Here is a 22324-nt window from a genome sequence, read left to right on the forward strand (position 1 = left end):
TATATGCATGCACTAAATATTCTGCAATATTTTTTGCTGCATTATATTATTTTATGCTATATTATTTATTTTGCCACATTATGTTTATGCTGTTATACTTTTATACTATATTCCTGAAATTAATTAATTACTTTTCTGTTTCCTATATCGCCAGGTATATCGTTATCGCAAAAATACCCTGAAATACTGTGATATTATTTTAGAGCCATATCGCCCACACCTAATCCCAAGTTGCAAAAATTTATTTTATTGAGTTGCCTCCTTACCTGGACCTGGACTTCTTGGGCACATGCCTAAAATTAATATATAATTTTATTTATAGAACTTCTCCACATTTTGTCACTTTACAACCACAAACTTAAATGTATTTTATAGACAAACACAAAGTATTGCATATGTGTGAAGTGAAACGAAAATGATACATGGTTTTCAAAATGTGTTTCTTATAAAAATCTAAAAAAAAGGGTGACGTGCAAAAGTATTCATCTACCATTCGCTGCAATTACAACTGTAAGTCTTTTGGGGTTTATCTCTACCAGCTTTGTGCATCTAAAGACTGAGATTTGTGCACATTCTTTTTTATAAAACAGCTCAACCTCAACCAAGTTGGATGAAGAGCGTCTGTGAACTGCAATTTTCATGTAATTTCATGTCCACAGAAGCTCAGTGGGATTTAGATCAGGACTTTGACTGGGTCATTCTAACATGAGCTGAGCTGGATCCTCTTTTACAGGCTGTATATGTAATGTAAGCACGTGAAGACCTGTGACGTGACCAGAACTCCCGTGAAAAGCAACCCGACCCCAGTTTTTAGAATGAATATATTAGGTTTAGCAGTGTACACAGTTGTTTGTCTCTAATTATGTATTGAATATCAAATATTATTTTGAATTTAATGGCAAAATCTACAGCCACATATGTTAATGTAAAATAATTAAATATAAAAATAAAGTCATTATCATTATTCTTTTGGGCAAATATCCTTCATATCTGTACATGGTAAAAATGCAGACCCTCTTATAATTGTTTTATTGTGCTGTTATTAATTTCATTTAAAATGTATCTTTCATAAGGGGAACCCTAACAAAAAGCAAAGAAAATTTAAGTGTATACTGGCAAAAAAAATTAACTAAATGGGATTGGGCACTGTAGTGTACATTATTCAGGAGTTTAGGCAGAAACAATGGGTGCACTCCAGTATCCATCTTGTCATAAAATGTCATGTCACACAGGAAAATATGTAGTAGTAGTAGTAAAATACCATTAAAATGATTTTTTTGTTATTTCAGTACTAAATCTGTTCAGACAATTCGGTCTTTACAAGGACAGCTACAACAGTTCTATGTCACATTTTACTTTAATTATAGATGAGCTGTGCCACAGTGTACATAATGACCCTGTCAGACAAAAACCTTGTAACTCCATTTAGCTGATTTTCACATTTTGACATAACGCGAATCTGATGGGTTTCTATTATATTATATTATATTATAAAATATTTTATTACAACTAAATAAAAATAATTCAATGTATTATTAAATTTCCACACAATTTACAGATTCAAATGATGTCAACAAGCAAAACATGACAAAAATGGAGATGGGTATTTGCAAGACTAAAGCATAAAGAAAAAAGCTTATTACATAAAATAAACATGAACAGTTTCACTGGACACTTTTTGAGCTTAACAAAAATATATATAATCTATTTTAGGAATGCTGGGCTACACCTGAGAGATGAGCATAATCTCTATAGGATCTACTCACAGTTACTTACAATCATTCTACACACAGTCAGTCAGTCAGAGTGCACAGGAGTACACTCTGCTCCCAGGAGGCTTCATAGCTGATGGATTGGGTATTTGAGGTTAATAGTCTTTACTATGGTGTTTATTTGACAGTGACTGAATTGGGAAGCTCATGCTCAGCATTTGTAGGGTTAACTTTTCTCAGTGCACCTCCCTGAATAGGGACCCTCTCCAGGGCTAAATCTGTATTTGCCAGAGGTCCTCCAGTCAGAGCTGCAGGGGTGCTCTCTATCGTCACCACACGACTGTAGAAATTCTGTTATAAAAAACACAAACACACACAAACACATAAATATGCATTAGACAATATTCAACAAATATTTTACAGTACAATTATCATACAAATAATGAAGTTTTTTATGACAGAATTACAAATTAGTTTGGATTGTAAAACTGCCATCTCAACTTCACATTATCTATTAAGAAAATAAGAAGACTATATAGTAGTGAGAAGAGTCATTGTGTTATAGAAAAGCTCTTTAAAGCATTTTTTCTCATCCCTGGTCTTTGAGGATTACTGTTCTGTACTTTTTTAATTTTATTCCTGCTCCCAACACACCTGATACAACTAGTCAGCTCATTAACAACCCATTACTGAGTTAAATGGGTGTGTTTAAAGCAGGAAAAACTATCATGAAAAAAATGTTATATCTCCTGTGATTCTGGCAAGGATAAAACCGAAACTTAACGTGAAGCATAGCTGTTTAGAGAACGAACATCAGTTACACAGTGTGGACTGTTTAGACGAATGTCAGATATGGGTCACATTTAAAACATAGTGTAAACAGCCAAAGATAAACATTGGATTTGATGAGAAACTCAGATTTGAGTCATGTTCATCTGTGGTGTTACATTTCATGCTCTTTGCATCTAATCAACAGACATTCCAAAATAGACAGGCTGCTTTGAGTTAAGGTTGCGCTAGTGACTGACATTAAAAGAAACACTTATTTTATTTCATCATTTAATAAGCAATGTTTTAAACAGGCAACATGTCCAGCACCCTTGATCATCCAAACTGCCTCACCAACTAATCAGACATATACTCAGATAAACACGAAGAGCCTGGGAAGAGTAGCTGATCTGTTATAGCGAATGAAAGAGGGTGAAAGGTCATTATATCTCACACAGCTCTTACAGTGGTCTGCAGGCCTTGGATTTGAGTGGAGTGAAAAATAAATCCCTCTGGTCTGTCCTTCGGCCGTGAAGATTCAATAGACCTTTCTTGCAGTCGCTTCGACTCCTGAGGGAAACCAAAAAGAGTTCAGTGTTGGAAATGAAGTAACGTTTTGCTAAATATGTTGCTTTGAAATTAATTGATATTATGTTTATTCTGTATTGACCATACAAAATAATTAAAATTATAAAAAATAAAAAAAAACACACACACCTTTAAGATCTCATAGTCTGATGTCTTAGCGATATAATGCTGCCTGGACTTCATGGTCAGCTCATGTTGCTTGCGGTTTAGGCTCATCTGTATGTTCAACATAATCACCAGAATAGTTCATTAGGAGGGGGTGATATGACCCTAAAATAATATCACTATATTTCATGGTATGTTCTTGATAACAATACTCTTGGCAATCTGACAAAACATTGAATTAAAAAAAAATATTTACACTACTGCAACAAAATGAAAATTACATTTTACTATTGCATATATGATATGGCACACCCCTAACTGAGTAAAAAAAAAATACAAGATTTGTAACAGAAGTCAATGTTGCAAAATGTCATGATACTAATAATGCACTCCAAATATCGCCATATATCCAGGATTAAAGTAAAATAAATGATACTGGACAGATATAATCTGTCTCTAGTAGATATATAATGATACTTGAGAACAGTGAACAGTGAATTTTTGATTTGCTAAAAACAGTAAAATAGTAGCACCCTGATGTAATAATTAGGGGTGGGTGATCGGGCAAGATATTTCAGGTTATAATATCGTTCACAATATTAAAAAAAGTTGGCGATATTATTGTGTACAATACGATAGACCTATAGTCAATTAAATGTTAGGGTACAGTCAGATAGTTTATGAAAGATATTTATGGCATTTGAAGTTAGAATAGAATAATGAAATAGTATATTGATAGATTGTGAAACTGTATATTTTTATTGGCACGGTTAAACAATAGTTTACATTGTTGCCTCTTTAATTTAAAATACAGCAAACAAAAACAGGCCGAGTTGTAAAACAGACCAATTCCACAATTCCAAAACTGTTATGAAACAATCCTGACTGATTATACTGTATTTACACTCTCAATATTGAATTCACCTAGCACACTAGAGAAAGTCCTAATCCAATGTGATACAAGATAATGCTAGCTGATTACTGGAGTACAGCTAATACCCTCTAGACTGTGCTAGTTATGGAGATATGTGTCCACAGAAGGCAAACTCACACTGGGCTCTATCAGTTAATAAAAGCAGATGTTATTTTTATCAAAACCTAAAAAAAAAAAGTTTCATTCTGATGTCAAATAATAAAGTGACATATTTACTGTTTCTACATATTGAAATACTAAATACATTTATTCTCTGTCATCTTCAAGTACTTAACAAAGACCATGTGATTTAGAGTAGTACTAAAAACAGTTTGTGCAGGCAGGAATTGTGCATTTCAGAAACTGGATATTAGATGAAATATTTACCTCTTCGTATGCACGTTTCTCTTCTTTGAGCTCCTCCTGTTCCTGTTGGCCCAGAATGCTTTGCTGCAGTGAGCAGACATGTTTGGCCGTGTCTTCACTGGCCTGGATGATGGTTCTGAGAGCCTCTGCATCCGGAGTAATGGGCCTGACCCCTTCCAACTCCAGCTCAGCTGAAATCTCAGCCCACACCTCTCCTATCTGAACACAGACAAATACAAACATAAACCAGTGTACAATAACTGCATAGTAACTAAATAGCTATTGGAATGTCATCATAGTATTCCATTTTGAAAAAAACAAGTTTACAAGCCACTGAAACAGCGGCTTAGCACGCTTTTTGAATTGTATTTATTTTACTGTTTAGAGATTATTTTAGAGATTATTTATGAGATAGAAAGGTTAGATATAAAATAATGTTAAACACTTCAAAAAAGCATTTAAATATTTTAGTTTATTGGATTTTATATTATAATATTAGTGTCTTTTTAGAATGCTTTACATACAGAAAACAGTATTCTTATATTTTTTCATCACTGAAACATAAATCAGGTCTGAAAGGGTTAAAGTTAAAATTTGCCATTATTACCTTAAAGTCCAAGTATCTGCTCACTATGCTTAAGGTGATGTAGTCCTCTGCAGTTAAACCTTGCAGGTCCTGAAAGCCTGGAACGCATTTATTTCTCATTAGAATGAGTGCATCAAATCTAATCTCTCTCTTTCTCTTTTAGTCTCACACTCCCTGCCCAATTCCTCCTAAATACTCTCATCTTACCCAGTCTGAGGAACAGAGCGTAGATTTTTGAGCGGAGGTTCTCGGACACATCGATAACCGCGGAACTTGGTGTGTTCGCAGGTACAGACACTAGTGGCTCCTCCTCCTGATACCGTGTAAGAATAGGCTTCTTCACATCTGCAGATTACACAAAAAACACCAAACACTATTTACCACACACTAATCTTTCAACACAGCAGTATCTTAGTATTACTGTAAGTGCTTGTTCCTTTACTTTCCTAAGCAATTTTCTAATCCTTTAAAAAAATTATCCATTGCACCTTTTCCTCTCCTTAAGAGTAAGCTTTTATTAATGGGTATTTAAATGTAAATAAAAAAATCAATGTTAGAATGGCCAGAATAAAGTATAAGTGGTGTAATACAGCTTTGTGACCACTTTCTGAGACCACTTCAGTTTTTTGAATCAGTTGTTTTAGATTTTGCTATTTATAGGTATACATGTTTGAGTAAAATGAACATTGTTGTTTTATTCTATAAACTGTGGACAACATTTAAAATATTGTCATTTAGAGCATTTATTTGCAGAAAATGAGAAACGGCTGAAATAACAAAAAAAAAAAAGATGCAGAGCTTTCAATCACAGTTTTCAGGCATCTTGGCATGTTCTCCTCCACCAGTCTTACACACTGCTTTTGGATAACTTCATGCCACACTTGGTGCAAAATTCAATCAGTTCAGTTTGGTTTGATGGCTTGTGATCATCCATCTTCCACCTGATTAAATTCCAGAGGTTTTCAGTTTGGTAAAATCAAAGAAACTAAATTTTTAGGTGGTCTCTTTTTTTCAGAGCTGTATAAGTGGTGCCAATCGGTTAAAGAAATAATGATATTAATTACAACAATATGCTGTATTTTTTATTCTAAATTTTTAAAAATATTTTTAAATCAGTTACTGAGAACAGTATAAATGAGAACCTTAATGGAGAAAATAAACAATAGTGTAGCTCTATATTGCACCTTCAACAACTTGCAAACATAAAATGTGCCTGCAGCTCTGCGTGTGTTTGGGTGTGTGCACGTGAATGATAAGGAGAAAGCATAAATTTTAGAATAAAAATGTGCTAATAAATCACCAGACTTTATAAACTTTGATAATGTGACTTAATGAGTGCCCATCTGTGGATGCTGGTTTACCCCTCATGAAAGGTTTGACCGCATTCCAAGCTGCTGCAGTCAAACACTGGAATTCACTGCAAAAAACTAAAGCTGGATCGTTTTATCCCCAAGTCAGTTTTAAGAAAACTGTCACAGACATTTTAAATGAGAAATGCTGTTGTCGCAGGTCTGATATTGCCTGATATTCTTTTAATTGTCTGTTGTGTCATTGTCTGTTGTATTTTTGTATTTGAGTTTCAAGTGCATTCTATGCCACCCCTACTATACAGTGTCCACAGGGTGCCCTCTACAGTAGACAAAATGGGATGCGGTGCTGTATAGTTGTATTTCTCATTCAGGTTCCATCCCAGTAAATTAAATGTGATCTGGTATCCAATAGGTGCTCTCAAAATGGGATAAACTGATGGTATAAGACAGAGTAAATGATGGTACAAAGTTTAAAAACATCACTCTCATTGTTAAAGGTTTACTGCATCCATTTATGTTTTCAGTTTTAGCCACACCCTCTCTAGATTATGCAGCCCCTTGATTGTGCATCAGGTGCCCTACTTTTGCCCCTGCACTGGAAACGATTTCCAGACCAAGATCAATCCTCAATCAACTCTGTGAAGTTTTACCAGTGATTCTGCTGTGCTGGTCTCTTTTAACTCCAAGCTCTGCCTCCTCCTGCCGCCACATCTGAAGCAGCAGTGCAGGGGCAGTGAGCTCCTTCTCTCCCCTCCAGGCTGTGACATGTGCTAGGGTCTTGGGGTTGTCACACAGCTCCAGCAGGGTCCCCAGCAGCACCCCCTTCATGCTCCTGGGGCTTAACTGTGAATTTAAGTGGAGCGAGGCAGAGGTTAGTGGTGAAGCTATGGTTATCTAAGCTCATGTTGTGATGTTACAGTGAAGCAGTGTTTTTTATTGCTTGGCACCACACCTAGCTTAATTTCACTTGACATTTTGCTTCAGTGTTATCTGCTGGTCAAGCAAACAAAAACTAGGCTGTTGTTTGTAAATGCTGTAAATACACTATATGTTCAAATATTTGTGGACACACCTTTTAATGAATGCATTCATCTACTTTTAGTGGCAGCCATTGCTGACACACACACACACACACACACACACACACACACACACACACACCCCTCATCTACAGGTGCTGGTCAACGAATTAGAATAATTTGAAATAGTGCAATCATGAAATTCTTTGAATGCATTTTTTGTGCAGAAAGCAAATCAGGTGTTCACCGCACCTGTCCTACTCGTTAGACTAATCACAGAACTCGTTACCTGGAAAAAAATTTGCTCAGCTGAGCTTTCCAAAAGGCCCATTTAGGCCATTTAACTGTGACACTGTTGTTTTATTGAATTAGAATAATGGAGAAACCGTTTCATTGAATTAGAATAAATGCTCGAATTTTTGTTTTCTGTGAAGAGTGTTCACTGTGCAGTATAAAGTCAGGGTTGAGTAGAATTTCTAAGTTGTAAAATCAATCAGGGGTAAGCAGCGCGACCTCTCAACCGGAATAGTGGCTCAAATTCAAGACCTTCGCCAACAAGGCTTGACCCAAACTAAAATTGCTGAGCAGCTCGGCATCAGCCAGTCTTCCGTCTGCAAAGCTCTCAAGAAAAACTGCAGCAAGCAACCGACTGTTCCGGCGTCCGAAAAACTTCTGCTCGCGATAACAAGCAGCTGAGAAAGATCGCAGTCAGCAACCTGTTCAAGTCCACTTCCGAGCTCACCGACTTGTGGAACAAGCAGACCGGCGCTGACGTCTCCAGATCAACCACTTACCGTCGTCTGCGCGAACTCGGCTTCAAATCTCGCGTTCCAGCAGTAAAACCGATGCTGAACAAGAAACAAATGGAGAAACGGCTGAAGTGGGCCAAAGAACACGGCGAGTGGACTGCTGAAGACTGGCAGAAAGTGTGGTCTTCAGTGACGAATCACGCTTCTGCATCTCCTTCGGTGACCAAGGTCCTCGTGTCTGGCGTCGTGGTGGCGAAACCTACAACCACGAGTGCGTGAAAAGATCCGTCAAGTTTCCCCAGAGCGTTATGGTCTGGGGATGCATGTCCGCTCGAGGTGTAGGGAAACTCTGCTTCCTCAAGAAGACTGTCAATGCTGCCGTATATCAAGATGTTCTGGAAACGTTCCTGATTCCGACTGTTGAGTAACAGTTCGGCGAAGAAGACTTCATATTTCAACAGGATCTTGCACCGGCTCATGCGGCAAAGTCGACCAAAGATTGGTTCACTAAAAAACAGCTTGAAGTTTTGGCATGGCCGGCCAACTCGCCTGACCTCAATGTCATTGAAAACCTTTGGGCCATCGTCAAGCGGAAAATTCGCGACAGAAAGCCTACTACGCTGGACCAACTGAAGCAGAACATCTCCACTGCCTGGGAAGCTGTGAGTGCGGAAACTTGCGACAAGCTGGTCAAATCGATGCCGCGGAGACTTCAGGCAGTCATACAAGCCAAGAGGGCAGCCACAAAATACTTAGAAAGTGATGATTGTAATTATAATAAAAATTATTCTAATTCAATGAAACGGTTTCTCCATTATTCTAATTCAATAAAACAACAGTGTCACAGTTAAATGGCCTAAATGGGCCTTTTGGAAAGCTCAGCTGAGCAAATTTTTTTCCAGGTAACGAGTTCTGTGATTAGTCTAACGAGTAGGACAGGTGCGGTGAACACCTGATTTGCTTTCTGCACAAAAAATGCATTCAAAGAATTTCATGATTGCACTATTTCAAATTATTCTAATTCGTTGACCAGCACCTGTAGTCCCTGTAGAGACTCCTGCTGATAAAATAAGACTATCTGAAGCATATGCACATGAACCTATCGGCACTATGCCTAATGCCAAGTGTGGGCTAGTGGGGTGAAGGGCTCCCAGTATTGAGCTGTGGAGCAGTGGAACTGTGTTCTCTGGAATGATGGAGTTCCAGCCAATACTTTTGGCTGAGTTGAAGGGCTAGGATGCTTAATAAAGCATTTTTGTCACTTCATGCAATCAAATCAACACAGCAACCCTTGTAAAAAGAAAGTATACTTAAGAGCATTAAAAATACAGTCAAATTAGGTAAAGAATACTAAAAGTGCATTTTCAATTTAATATACTTTCTCTGTATTTCCATGAATTATATTTTTAAGCAATGTGCTTTAAATTGGACATTGTGTTGATGGAGTATATATACAGGCATTAAATTCTGTTTAGTGTATTTTTTTCCCAGTATCATTAAGGTGTACACAGTATGTGCATCAATACGCAAAGTAGTACATTCACAATATACTTTAGGTGTATTAAAAAAGGTGTTCAAAAACACATACTTAAATCTGCTCAAGTTCAAAGAAGTTAAAAAGCACAATTTAATGTTGTGTTTAAAGACAACTTAATTACAACTGAAATATACCATAGTTGCCATAGGTTGTTCCAAAATAGTACATTTAGTATGTATTGAAGTACATATTTTAATTAAACAAAATACTTAAAACATGTTTCTTTTACAAGGGAATGCTCCAAATCTAGTAGAAAGTCTCTTTAAACAGTAGAGACCAGACACATACAAGAATCTTTATGGTTATTTTTTTGGTGTTACTTACATGGAGAAAGTCAAGTAAGAGAAAAGCTCCTTCCTTCTCCAGAAATAAATCCTCTGTTAAGTAACAGCCAACAATGCAGGACCTGTAGATTTTTACATGAGTGAGCAAAACAAGAAAAACAAGCATAGTTAGAGTCTTTTAGGCTTTCACTAATGCACACACACTTCCAGGAGAAATCTAGAATATACCAACAACTTGCTTTGGAATGTGATATGGAGTTTTTCAGTAAAAGCTCTTATTTCTGAGATAAATGTTTAAAATAATGTCAATAGTTTGTAGTGGGTAAGACAACCTCAGATCAGTAACACAAGCTGCTAAAAAACATTTGTGAACACAGTATTCATCTTTAGTACAAGCTACTTGCCTCTGTGTTTTTAAGTGTTGCTTACAGGACAGGGTGGAGTCATGTAATATATTTGTGTATGATTTAACACATACAGTGAGGTAAGTGTTACTAAATGCACTACTAAATTTTCTAATAATGTCTCCTCAGGCAAAGGGTAAGAAACACCAAAGCTTAGTAAATTCAAACTTAAACTGCCAGGAGATCGCCAGTTCGAATCCTCTTCATGTAGCTTGTCATCAGCTACTGCAGCACTGAGAGAGCACAATAGGCCTTGCTCTCTATGGGTGGGTAGATGGGGTTTTCTTCCCTTATCACTTCAAAGGGTGATGTCGATCAGCACAAGGCATGTGTGAGCTGATGTATCAGAACCATGTCGCTGCACTTTCCTCCGAGTGCACTGTGATGCTACTCGGCCATGCTGCATCAGCAGCAGTTCGAAAAGAGGAGGTTGCTCACTTCACATGTATCAGAGAAGACATGTGCTAGTAGTCTTCACGCTCCTGGTGTTGGGACATTATTAGTGACAGTGGGAGTCCTAATGAGTGGGTTGAATAATTGGCCATGTTAATTGGGGAAAAAATGGGAAAAGATTGAAATAAAGTGGAAAAAAAACCCTCACTTAAACTGCCTCAGTTAGACCGAGGTGATAATACTGTCTGAATACTGGATGTGTAGAGCTTGTGAGTAACTCACCACACACAGTCCACTGTGGATGCAAACAGTCTGTTGTGTCCCAGGCCGCTTTGGAGTTGAGCCGGGTTCATTTTCAGATAGCGGATCACCATCTCCACTCCCTCAGAACCAAACAGCTCCTGCACATACATCACACAAACACAGATATATTATTATCAGAAACAATATCTGTCAACAGTATTCACCCAACTGGATTTTTTATTTTACCTTTTATTGATTTTATACATTAAATTTTGGTTAATATAATTATTTTTTTAAACAAGAATTTACACAAAAAAAACAATGATACAAATCACTGCACAAATTGTCACCCCCTTGGTTATTTAAGCAATTACATATGGCTTACATTTAGAGTTTATTTGATACTTTGGTTTAGTATTATCGCACCATCTACTGGCCAAGAATATAGTTGGCTGCTACTGTTAAAAGGTGCAAATACACTATGTACACCATGTGCAAATGCTTGTGGACTTTGCTTCTAATGAATACATTAATCTACTTTAATTTGCATCCATAGCTGACACATATGTGCAAGTCCACACAGGACATAATCATGAACCTAATGACACTATGGTGTGGGTTAGAGCTGTGGAGCAGTGGAATTGTGTTCAGCATTATTGGACGCTGTAGATGCTATTTTAAAAGGTTACATGTAATTAATGTGGTAACCATTCTGAAAATTCTAAAATTCTGAAAATCCATGACATGGGCTCTTTAAAACCTGGAACAGCCCAGAACTGAGTGCGTCAGCAGCTGAACTTCACTGGAGGAAAAGAACCCTCCGGGTGTCTCACCTTCCTGTGCATGTCTTCCTCACAGAGGGTAGTCAGGGTGAGAAGCACGTCTGTCTGAATCTCAACACACACTGCATCTTCCTCTTCCTCTCTTTCCTGGAATCGCCTTAGCAACCCTAAGCAAAACACAAGTTAATGCACAGATACTCAAATATTTTTTTTTACATGACTGATTAGGTATAATAAACTTATAAGGTCTATAAAATATCCTGCAACATTTACCAAGAAGTTGGCTGATGGCTCCTTGGTCACAGAGATCCTGGTTGATGATGTTGTTGCTAAGGGATGTCATGCACCTGAGGAGGCGAACGCAGTACCTCATCTGAGCCTTCTTCCCACCCCGTCCTCCAGCCCCGTGGAAAGCATGACCCTGGCCAAAATAACCATCTGTTCCAAACACAGCGAAAGGAATGCAATAATGACTGCACAGGTGTAAAAAAAAAAGTGATGAGGCTAATGCAGCCAACAAGTAAAGAAAGCTTATACTCGATTATGGCTGCACAATACATCCTCTCAGCAATGCCTGCATCACTGTGAACATTAGTGCGATACTCACATCACTTGACATGCAACATTTTATGCAATGTTAAATTACAATTTTAAAAGGTGTTTGAATATTTGTCACTCCAATCATCTAAGGCAGATTGAATTATGAATATTATGGCATGCGGGATGTCAATATTTTCCAATATTGTGCAGCCCTACACTTAAGCAATTAGCACTGTACAAACTGCCTGCCCAAATCATGACACCTTTACCTTAAACTGAATTAAGCTGTAAATAATCGAATATATTCACATACATGAGGTTTCTAGCTTACTGTTATTTAAAAAAATAAACAAAATTTAATTAAAAATTTTCTACTCGTTTTAGCGTCATAGCAAAACTGTAAGCAATCCAAACAAGTCTTGACAAACCATCTATATTTGTGCATAGAGAAAAAAATAACAATGTTTTGTTGCCTTTATTGTCTTCAGACATGCTCATATCCTTGAGAACTGGAAAAGACTAACCACTAAAATGCTAGCCAATAGAAGGCTAACTGCTAAAAGGCTAACGGGCTAACTGCTAGAAGGCTAACTGCTACAGACTTACCTCTAGAAGGCTAACTGCTAAAAGGCTAATAAGCTAACTGCTAAAATGCTAAAAGGCTGACTGCCAACAGACTAACCACTAGAAGGCTAACCGCTAAAAGACTAACAGGCAAACCGCAAGAATGTTAACTGCTAAAAAGCGAACTGCTAAAACAGGCTAACTGCTAACAAGCTAACCACTACAACGCTAACAGGCTAACCGCTACAGGTCTTCCCACTAGAAGGCTAACCGCTAAAACACTAACAGGCAAACCGGAAGAAGGTTAACTGCTAAAAAGCGAACTGCTAAAACAGGCTAACCGCTAACAAGCTAACCACTACAACGCTAACAGGCTAACCGCTACAAGTCTTCTCACTAGAAGGCTAACCGCTAAAAAGCTAATCACTAAGAGGCTAACAGGCTAACCGCTAACAAGCTAAATGCTACAAGGCAAATCGCTAAAAGGATTACAGGCTAATCACTAGTAGGCTAACCTCTAAAGGCTAAACCGCTAACAAGCTAAATGCTACAAGCCTAATTGCTGAAAGGATTACCGGCTAATAACTAGTAGGCTAACCGCTAAAAGCTTAACAGGCTAACCGCTAACAAGCTAACCACTACAACGCTAACAGGCTAACCGCTACAGGGCTTCCCACTAGAAGGCTAACCGCTAAAAAGCTAATCGCTAAGAGGCTAACAGACTAACCGCTAAAAGCTAAATGCTACAAGGCTTATCGCTAAAAGGATTACCGGCTAATCACTAGAAGGCTAACCGCTAAAAGCTTAACAGGCTAACCACTAACAATCTAACCACTACAAGGTGAACACACTAACCGCTAACAAGCGAACCATTACAAAACTAACAGGCTAACCGCTGGAAGGCTAGCAGGTTAATCGCTAGAACTCTAACCACTAGAAGGCTAACGACTGTTAAGACTTTTTAAGACAATTTAGCGATTGTGTTTATTAATCTGTAAAAAATGTAAGATAATACTCTTTTTACTAGCAGTAATTTTACACTTGACAATTGTTAGTAGCAAAACATGCATTTAAGAGAATCTGATTTGGGGTTTTTAACCATTGTAGATAACAGCTTGCCATAGATTAGGCCCATGACTTGTCTCTCTCTCACACCCGTACTGTAATAAAAAAAAACGGTATATAACAGTTAAAACTGCGCACATCCAAGTAAACTTGCTGTAGTCAGGTGTGTTACCTTGCTGAGTGCACCACTCCAGCAGCATCAGCAGGCAGACGTTGGCTTGGCACGATATATACTCCTCTATCATGAGCGGTGCCACCGTAGCCAAGGTGGCTAAAGCCTGCAGCTGCAGCTCCTCCTGCTGAACAGGAGTCCAGCTGCGTCTGCCCTTTCCACTGGGCCGGCTGTCAGACGAACTGGGCCGCACCAGTAGCATCAGGGCCAGCATCACACGGCTCTCTTTAAACAGCTACTCAGCAAAAACACAGACATGCACAGGTAAATACATATAAAAAGAGTTTCAGCTTCATTGCGCACATCTGTTACACTTGACGTTCTCCTCACCTGAACCGCTGAAAGGTCTCTGGACAGAACCACAACCAGATTCAGCAGTAACTTCTTCATCTCAAAGTCCTCATTGGTGAAGGCCAGCTTGAGTTTTCGGATCAGTGGGTTGTGGCTCTTCACTGCAGAACAAGAAAATAAGTCAGTAAATTCTGCAAACATCTCAAAAATTACAATCTAAAGAAAATAAATAAACTTACGTTCAGGAAAAGTGACAAAAAGAATAAGTTGCTTGGCAAATCCACTCTCCTGTTAAAAGGACATTAAAGTTGATTAAATATGAAGAGAGAATAAAACAATCAGTACTGAAAGCACTGAGGATAATGACTGAATTAGAAGGACATCATCTCAATCCAGCGTACTTACAATTAGTGGGGCACTGGGGTTTTCAGCAATCAGGGTTATAATCACTAGAAGGTCATTTCGGAGCTGCTGGTCATAATGACGGTAGCCATCAAGAAGATGATGCAAAAAAGCCTCTTTCAAGAAACTGTCATTTAAAACACTTAATCAACAAGCAGTTCCACTTATAAACCTCTGGTATATAAAAAAGTAGTAAACAACAAGACTGGCGTTAAAACATAAACCTATATAAAAACATATGACATACACTTTGTAATGTACTGCACTGTCCAAACATTACTGTATTTTTCCCACTATAAGGCGCACCAGATTATAAGGTGCACTATCAATGAACGTCTATTTTCTATTTTAATACATAAGGCACACCAGATTATAAGGCACATTAAGCAAAACTAGTAAGAATGCCTACATCGAAGTGAGCAAGGGTGTCGCCATGTTTCCCTTTTAATGGGGATCCTGGGGGAAGTGCCTAAGTAAACAAAACTGTAACTGTTTAAAAAAAGAACACATTTTCTTTCAAAGTCAAATGAAAACTGTTTATATGGGTAAATAAAGCACTTCTGTTCATTTACATCAAGCTTAGATTTCCAGTATTTTGTCTAGAGGTGAGTGCTAGCCATGGTTAGCAGCATAGCCAGCTGCTGTTAGCAGTGCTACCCAGCCGCGGTTAGCAGTACTATCCAGCCGCGGTTAGCAGTGCTATCCAGCCACGGTTAGCAGTGCTAGCCAGCCCTGGTTAGCAGTGCTATCCAGCCGCAGTTAGCAGTGCTATCCAATAAAAATAAAAACATTGGCAACCCGTTTTTAGCTGAGAGTTTCATTTGCAGATGTATTTACATTCCACAATTTAGTCAAATGCTGGCAGACTCCAACATTTACACAAAAGTTTTAGTATAAAACAAACAAACAAAAAAAACTCTATACTAAAATCTTATCAACCATGTAGCAACACCTTAGCAGCAAACATCTATTTGACAGCAACATTTCTGAACTGCAATCACACTCACAGTATTTGCAAGAAACACAAAAAATTAAAAGTGGTGGAGCTGTGGTGGAGCTCCTGTAGGACCCCAGTTTCTTGGAGAAATCATCAATAAACAATAGTAACGTAAACCTACATGATGCAGTCCATGTTGCTGAGCTGGCTAGTGACCTCCTCCCTGGAGCCATTCTCCAGAAGGTTCCACAAGATCTCGGAGGAGCGAAACAACACCTGCCCGGATGGGTCCGGCTCGTTCATGTGGAAGCAGATTTTCTGGGCTCCTTCTGCCTTCAGGATCAAGCTACAGTTGACTGCCAAAAAAGCCACATAATGCAGGACATTAACATAATAAACCATGTCCATCAGTTGTGTAAGCTTCATTAGACCAAGTGGAGTTAATGGCCAAGATATGTTTGCTGTCTGAAGTCTGCACCTTCTACCTAGCCCATTTTACACCCATGTGAGACCCACAACAGCAGGCATTCTTTATTTATTAGCTTCATTAGCTTCAAAGCTCTAAGGAAACAAAACCCAGGAACTGTCCTAAGAATAATTGCTACAAGGGCAATTTTGTATGAATAATTAGATTCATTAGAAAAAAACAGTAAGCATATGAATTTAGATAGATGCAGAACTCACAAGAGGAGCTGGAGAGCATCTGTAGAGCCCTTAGGACCTGATGTTTGGCAGGCAGCTGGTTCTCCAGAAGAGCCAGAGACATCGTCAAAGTCTCTGCCAGACCACTGCACTCCACCAGCTCTTGCCTGTAACCCAGGCTTATGGGACACACACCTGATATATGAAGAAAGTGGAACATGCATATAGATATTAGTGCTGTGTAAGAAAACAGAATTGTTTAATGCCACAGAAGAACCACTTTTAGCTCCATTAAATATCATGTTTTAATGGACGTGTGTGCATCTGTTAATGTGAATTAGTATGTAGCAGTTGGTGGTTCTCACTCAAAAAATATCCTTTTCAAAATCCTCAATATTACGGTGTATTGTAAAGACTCACCATCATATTGTCTTGCCTTGTCTGTGCTGTACAGGGATATGATGGAAGTGCAGATCTGCTCTCTGATTTTACAGTCTGGCACCCTCATGAATAAACCTACCATGAAAAAACAATTATCAGCAGACTCCCACAAGGTATACAAGCAACAATTTTACCAATTTATACATTTCAAATATGCACAATTTTCCATTATCACAAAGTTATTAAATCCGTCATGGTATGATTGGTCTTATAATGTGTTCTTTAGAGTTCACCTCTTTCTTTATTTCTCTGTTGATTACTCTTTTGATCTACATACAGCAATGCTGCTGGAGTTTTAAAAAACTGTAAAGTCAGAGACAGAAGCTCTGAATCTGTTGCTGCACAGTTTGTGTTGGTCGTCCTCCAGTCCTTCATTAGTGCTTACAGGATGCTGCCCACAGGACACTGTTGGTGGACTATTCTTAGTCCAGCAGTGACACTGAGGTGTTTAAAAGCTCCAGCAGCACTGCTGTATCTGATCCACTGTACCAGCCCAACACACACTAACACCTCATACACCACCACCATGCTAATCACTGCAGTGCTGAGAATAATGACCCACCACTTAAATAGTAATACCTGCTCTAAGGATCCTGCTTTTTACCAAATTATTTGTATCAAACTAATCAGCAGCATTGTTATAAAATACATTCAGCCAGAGTTTTAGAGAGTTTTCACTTACCCAGCTGAGACAGAGAGTCTGTCACAACGCTGGCATAGTTCGGCTCATCAGAAGCCTTCTCCTTCAAGAAAGGAAGCCTGGAAGAAAATAATGTATTAAATAACTTTGATACACCACTGGATTCAAAGTATTAATTATTTACACTGTGAAGAAGGTCCTACCTGCATATATGTAGCAGGTCACACAGTACAGGAGCATACTCAGGATGATCTTTAGATCTTTCAGCACAGATGTTCAGAATTCTGAAAAGATCTGCCAGATCTTTCAGAAGCTTTGGACAGATGAGTTAAGGAAAGTGTTTAAGAAGCCTTTATTACTCTCACAATCATGTTCAACATCCATGTAAAACAAGAAGTACAACAAGAACAGTAAATGATGAAGGGACACTTATGGCTTAATTGGAATAATGCTATAGAACCTCTGTAAAAACTCAAATTATGATCAACAATCAATGGTTCTTTAGGAATGGCTTTTTCACACTAGCATTACACACTAAATAAAATCTCTGGATGGCTTTTTGTTCATCTGAACTATACAAGAAGGTAGAAGTCAAATAGGGCAATGTTAATAAAATATAAAAATATTAATATAAAAACAAATTGTATCAAAATATTTGAAGACATTTTCACAATACATAATATTTATCGCCGTGCACATTGTGGCTGTAGGAAATATGGAAATGTATGATATCATATTGTATCACAAAAATCTGCTTTGCAATTACTGTACTGATTTTCAAAAACACAGTATTGCTTTTTTATTATTAGTTTACATGTAAAGATTGGTGTCAGACAGCAGTTTAGTTAGAGTTGTGTATAAAACCCCACCGACTAGATAACAGTGTTGTAGATTTCACTGATTTGACTAGATAAAAATGCTATTTAAATACTTACACATGCTGAGTACTGTATCTTTCTTTTTTTTTCAAAATATATAGCACTTTGTCTGATTTAAACTGCACTAATTACACTCTGTGTAATTACATGTACAGTTGGGTCAGTGTTTTTTAAGCATTGACAATATCCATTATACAGGAATATTAAAAAGAATCAGCATAAGAAGGCAAATTGGCTGTAATTAGGCTCAAGAGAACCAGCTCGGCAGCTTGGGTTCCCACAGGGCTTGGCATAATACCTACCGTACCTTTATCACAACTGACATCATTAGATCCACAGGCTGGTACAAGGAGCACACTTTTTAAATAAGAATTTCAGCTCCGATCAGGATTATTATCTAATTTTACCAGACTTCATCAGTTCAGTGAGGATACAAATCCTGTTTGACATCTTTTCACCACTTTCTTCAACGCAAATATGTGCCTCTCCTTTAGTGAGCTCTGTAAAATAAACAGACAATACACAGGGTTATACTCAGCAGAGTTCTCGGTTACACCAATACATCAATGAGCCATAACATTAAAACCATCTGCCTAATATGCCCTACAATCAAAACATGAATTCCACAAGACCTCTAAAGGTGTCCTGTGGTATCTGGTACTAAGATGTTAGCAGGAGGATACGTTATTTAGTAGGAGCAAGGCCTGTAAGTTGAACCTGTTGCCAGTTCACCAGTTGTCCGTCTCAGGTACTGACCACTGCATACCAGGAACATCACACCAGACCTGCCTGATGTTCTGCAGATGTCCTGACCCATTCGATTAACCACTATAGTTTGGCTCTTGTAAAAGTGGCTAAGATTCTTATGCTTAACAAGTTTTGCTGATTCAAATCACCTTTAAGAACTGACTGTTCACTTGCAGATTCCACACCTTGTAGACACACCACTGTAACAAGATAATAAATGCTACTCAAAAAAAAAACATGCAGTTGAGTTAAATAGATTTAGTCAGGGTTAAATATTACTCAAGAAAAAGTCCACTCCACTTGAGTGGGGAGTAGAAAAGTATTTACCTTCAAATGCAGTTAAATATCAAAAGTAAAAGAATCATGAGTTATTATGGATTATGGCTCTATAATGTTCTACTATGATTTTTCTATTTAAAAAAAAGATTTTTTTCAGGTTATTCCGCTTATTTTAGATAAATAGACTCCAGTGTCACTCCTGCATTAAAAATCTTGATCTCGTAATAGACTATAAGTAATCATTTGTGCACTGTTGACATAAACATAAAACACTGAAGGAAAACCGTTTCCATTAGGCACAACCAGATAGCTATAAATAACTTTTTTGTTAGCAAGCAATGTTTTAGTTTAAGATTTAAATTTAATGCTATAATCACTGGTTCATCAATACATTTTTTTTTTCCATTTTGCATCCATATATTTAATAACATTCCACCATTTTTGTATGAATAGTCACACATTTAATCTGTTACTGTCCACCACTGCCTGACAGTTGTTTTATATGTGGTTTTATTTCTTCCCCTCACAACCAGAATTTCAGATATTCTCTAATAAATTCTCTAATTAGATTTTTTTTTTATTCTTTTTTTTATGAAATTTAGATTCTGATATGGATGTGTCAGATAAATGTTACACGGTCGAAATTTGTTACACAATGCAAAAACAGCATCTTGGTATAATTTTCTACATTGTAAATTTAATATTGAAGACGTTAAAGCTGCACAGGATCACATGTAAAACTATATAGTAAACAAAGAGTGTTAATCAAACCAGAATATGTTTTATATTTTAGATTCTTCAAAGTAGCACATTTATCTTTGAGGACAGATCTACACACTCTTGGTGTGATTTTAATCTCAGTATCTTCATGAGGGAGAGTCACCTGGAATAGTTTTCTCAGAGTCTTTAATGAGGTGCTGGAGATCCTGGAGGTGCTGAACAATAGTTGCTGCTTTTCCTTCTAGGGCTGCAACTAATGATTATTTTGGTAGTCGACTACTCTGATGATTATTTTTTTTCGATTAGTCGATTAGTCAGTGATTATTTCAGCCATGTTCTCCATCTCTAAAAACGATAGAAACAGCTGAACATAAGACTTGAAATGCTATTTAAACGTCTAGATGTTGTTTAACATGAAAAGGTACTGATATTTTTGATAATTATCTGTTGTGTTTGGGCACTTTTGGAGACACAGACTTGAGTGTCTAAGTTGTCTAAGTCTAAGTGTAAACTGTGTGAGTGAGTCATTTACCCATCTCCCATTGCACTCCTGTCCCCTGCACTTTGTGTAATGCAGTAACAGTTACTGTTACAAATTAATGATTAGTCAACAGTGAAATTTGTAGTCGATAAATTTAAATAATTGACACTGTTGATTATATCGACTAATCCTTGCAGCCCTAGAGTTTTATAAAACCATTCTAACCCATTTTTCTTCCCTCCCCTCTCTGTTCTCTCTCTCTCTATCTCTCTCACATGTGCTGAGATGCCTGGCCGGCCGGCCTGCCTGCCTGGATGTGTCCGTTTGTGGTTCCAGCTTTCCGGAATCAGCCCTGTCCTTCTACTCATCAGAATTATTACACAACCCTTCTAACTCCTGCTTTTTTCTCTCTCTTTCTTTCCTTTCTGTTTTCTCTATCTATCTCTTTTACATGTATGGAGATGCCCTGTTCCTGATGTTCCCAGCCTGGCTCTCCACTGCCTGCTGTGTTGTTCTCCGGCTCTGCAACCCTGCACTGATTACCATTAACACACTCAGAATCTGCTTCTGTATTAGCCATAGCTCTATAGTTTGTCACATTTTTATATTCATAAATTAGTACCTGTTATATTACCCATAGTTCACATTAATTCTCTGTACTGTTTTGTTCTGTTATTTGTTTGTTGTTTGTTATTTGTTTGTACTGAGCGGGTCAACCCCAGTAGGATGGGTTCCTCTGACTGAGTCTTGGTTCCTTCCAAGGTTTCTTCCTCTTAAAGTGAGTTTTTTTTCTTTGCCACTGTGTCACCATAAAATTGGCATCTCTGTGGTGCTGCTCATAAGAGGTGTAGACCTGTTTTTCTCTGTAAAGCTGCTTTGTGAAAAACTTTGTTGTAAAAAGCGCTATATAAATAAAATTGAATTGAATTGAATTGAATTGAATCATCTCAGTTGATCAGGTTTAGATCAGGGGACTGTGAAAGATGAACACTTTTATTTACTGTTTACTACAAAATTCCACATGCATCCCTTAATTGTTTCCATCTATTTAATATTAAACTACAATGTAAAAAATAATTAAATAAAGCACTGAATGAGAAGAGGTGTGTACATAAACTTTGTGCTAAAGTTGGTTTGATCTGAGGTTTTAGCTACTTACTGAAACTGGCTCTTCCAGCAGGCGAATCACACGAGGCAGGTCTGGATGCCTAGCAGCCTGTAAACACACAGCCGATCAGATCAGATCAGATTTGATTTAATTCAGGATAAATAAACTGAAGCTGCTCCACACTGAGAGAGCCCCCCAGTGTGAGGCTCACCTCCGGCTGCTCGGGGGAGGTGTGGGTGTGGAGCTGGGTTATGGAGGGGAAGTGTGGCGCGGCTCTCCCGGTCCTGAAGCCTTTCTGCGCTCTGCCCGTCACCCGCGCCTCCACCGAGAACATCCCGACAGCGCTGTTCTCACTTTAAACCGCATTAAAAACCCGCAGTAACGAAGATAACCGAGTTAAACCGGAGTTAAAACACAGCTCTCTGTCCGAGTACCGCTTTATACCGCTAGATACAACCCATATACACAACAGTAACCTAGCAACCTGCACCAGCCTACGGAGCCCCGCGCGGTCCACACCGCGTTATCCCTGAACCCTTACACACCTAAAAAATCTCCATCCCTGAACCCTTACACACCTGAAATATCTCCATTTCTGAACCCTTACACACCTAAAAAATCTCCATCCCTGAACCCTTACACTCCTGAAATATCTCCA

General features: G+C 38.1%; 1 protein-coding gene across 1 annotated transcript; it reads right to left on the reverse strand.

Annotated features, from left to right (window-relative positions):
• Positions 1-1338: 1338 nt before the first annotated feature.
• Positions 1339-22148, reverse strand: LOC103045474 (cilia- and flagella-associated protein 69). The gene is made up of 23 exons (XM_022671992.2): positions 21878-22148; positions 21718-21774; positions 18766-18831; positions 17657-17766; positions 17496-17572; positions 16793-16888; positions 16415-16567; positions 15912-16086; positions 14797-14920; positions 14631-14679; positions 14431-14552; positions 14101-14335; positions 12033-12197; positions 11811-11926; positions 11017-11135; positions 9978-10059; positions 6999-7191; positions 5246-5383; positions 5060-5136; positions 4474-4671; positions 3198-3284; positions 2946-3050; positions 1339-2063 (listed from the first exon to the last, which is right to left on the reverse strand). Exons 1-23 carry the CDS (start codon positions 21998-22000, stop codon positions 1890-1892), a joined length of 2841 nt encoding a protein of 946 aa, XP_022527713.2. The 5' UTR covers positions 22001-22148; the 3' UTR covers positions 1339-1889.
• Positions 22149-22324: the final 176 nt, after the last annotated feature.

This window comes from Astyanax mexicanus, chromosome 2, assembly GCF_023375975.1.
Source record: "Astyanax mexicanus isolate ESR-SI-001 chromosome 2, AstMex3_surface, whole genome shotgun sequence".
NCBI classification, from domain to species: domain Eukaryota; kingdom Metazoa; phylum Chordata; class Actinopteri; order Characiformes; family Acestrorhamphidae; genus Astyanax; species Astyanax mexicanus.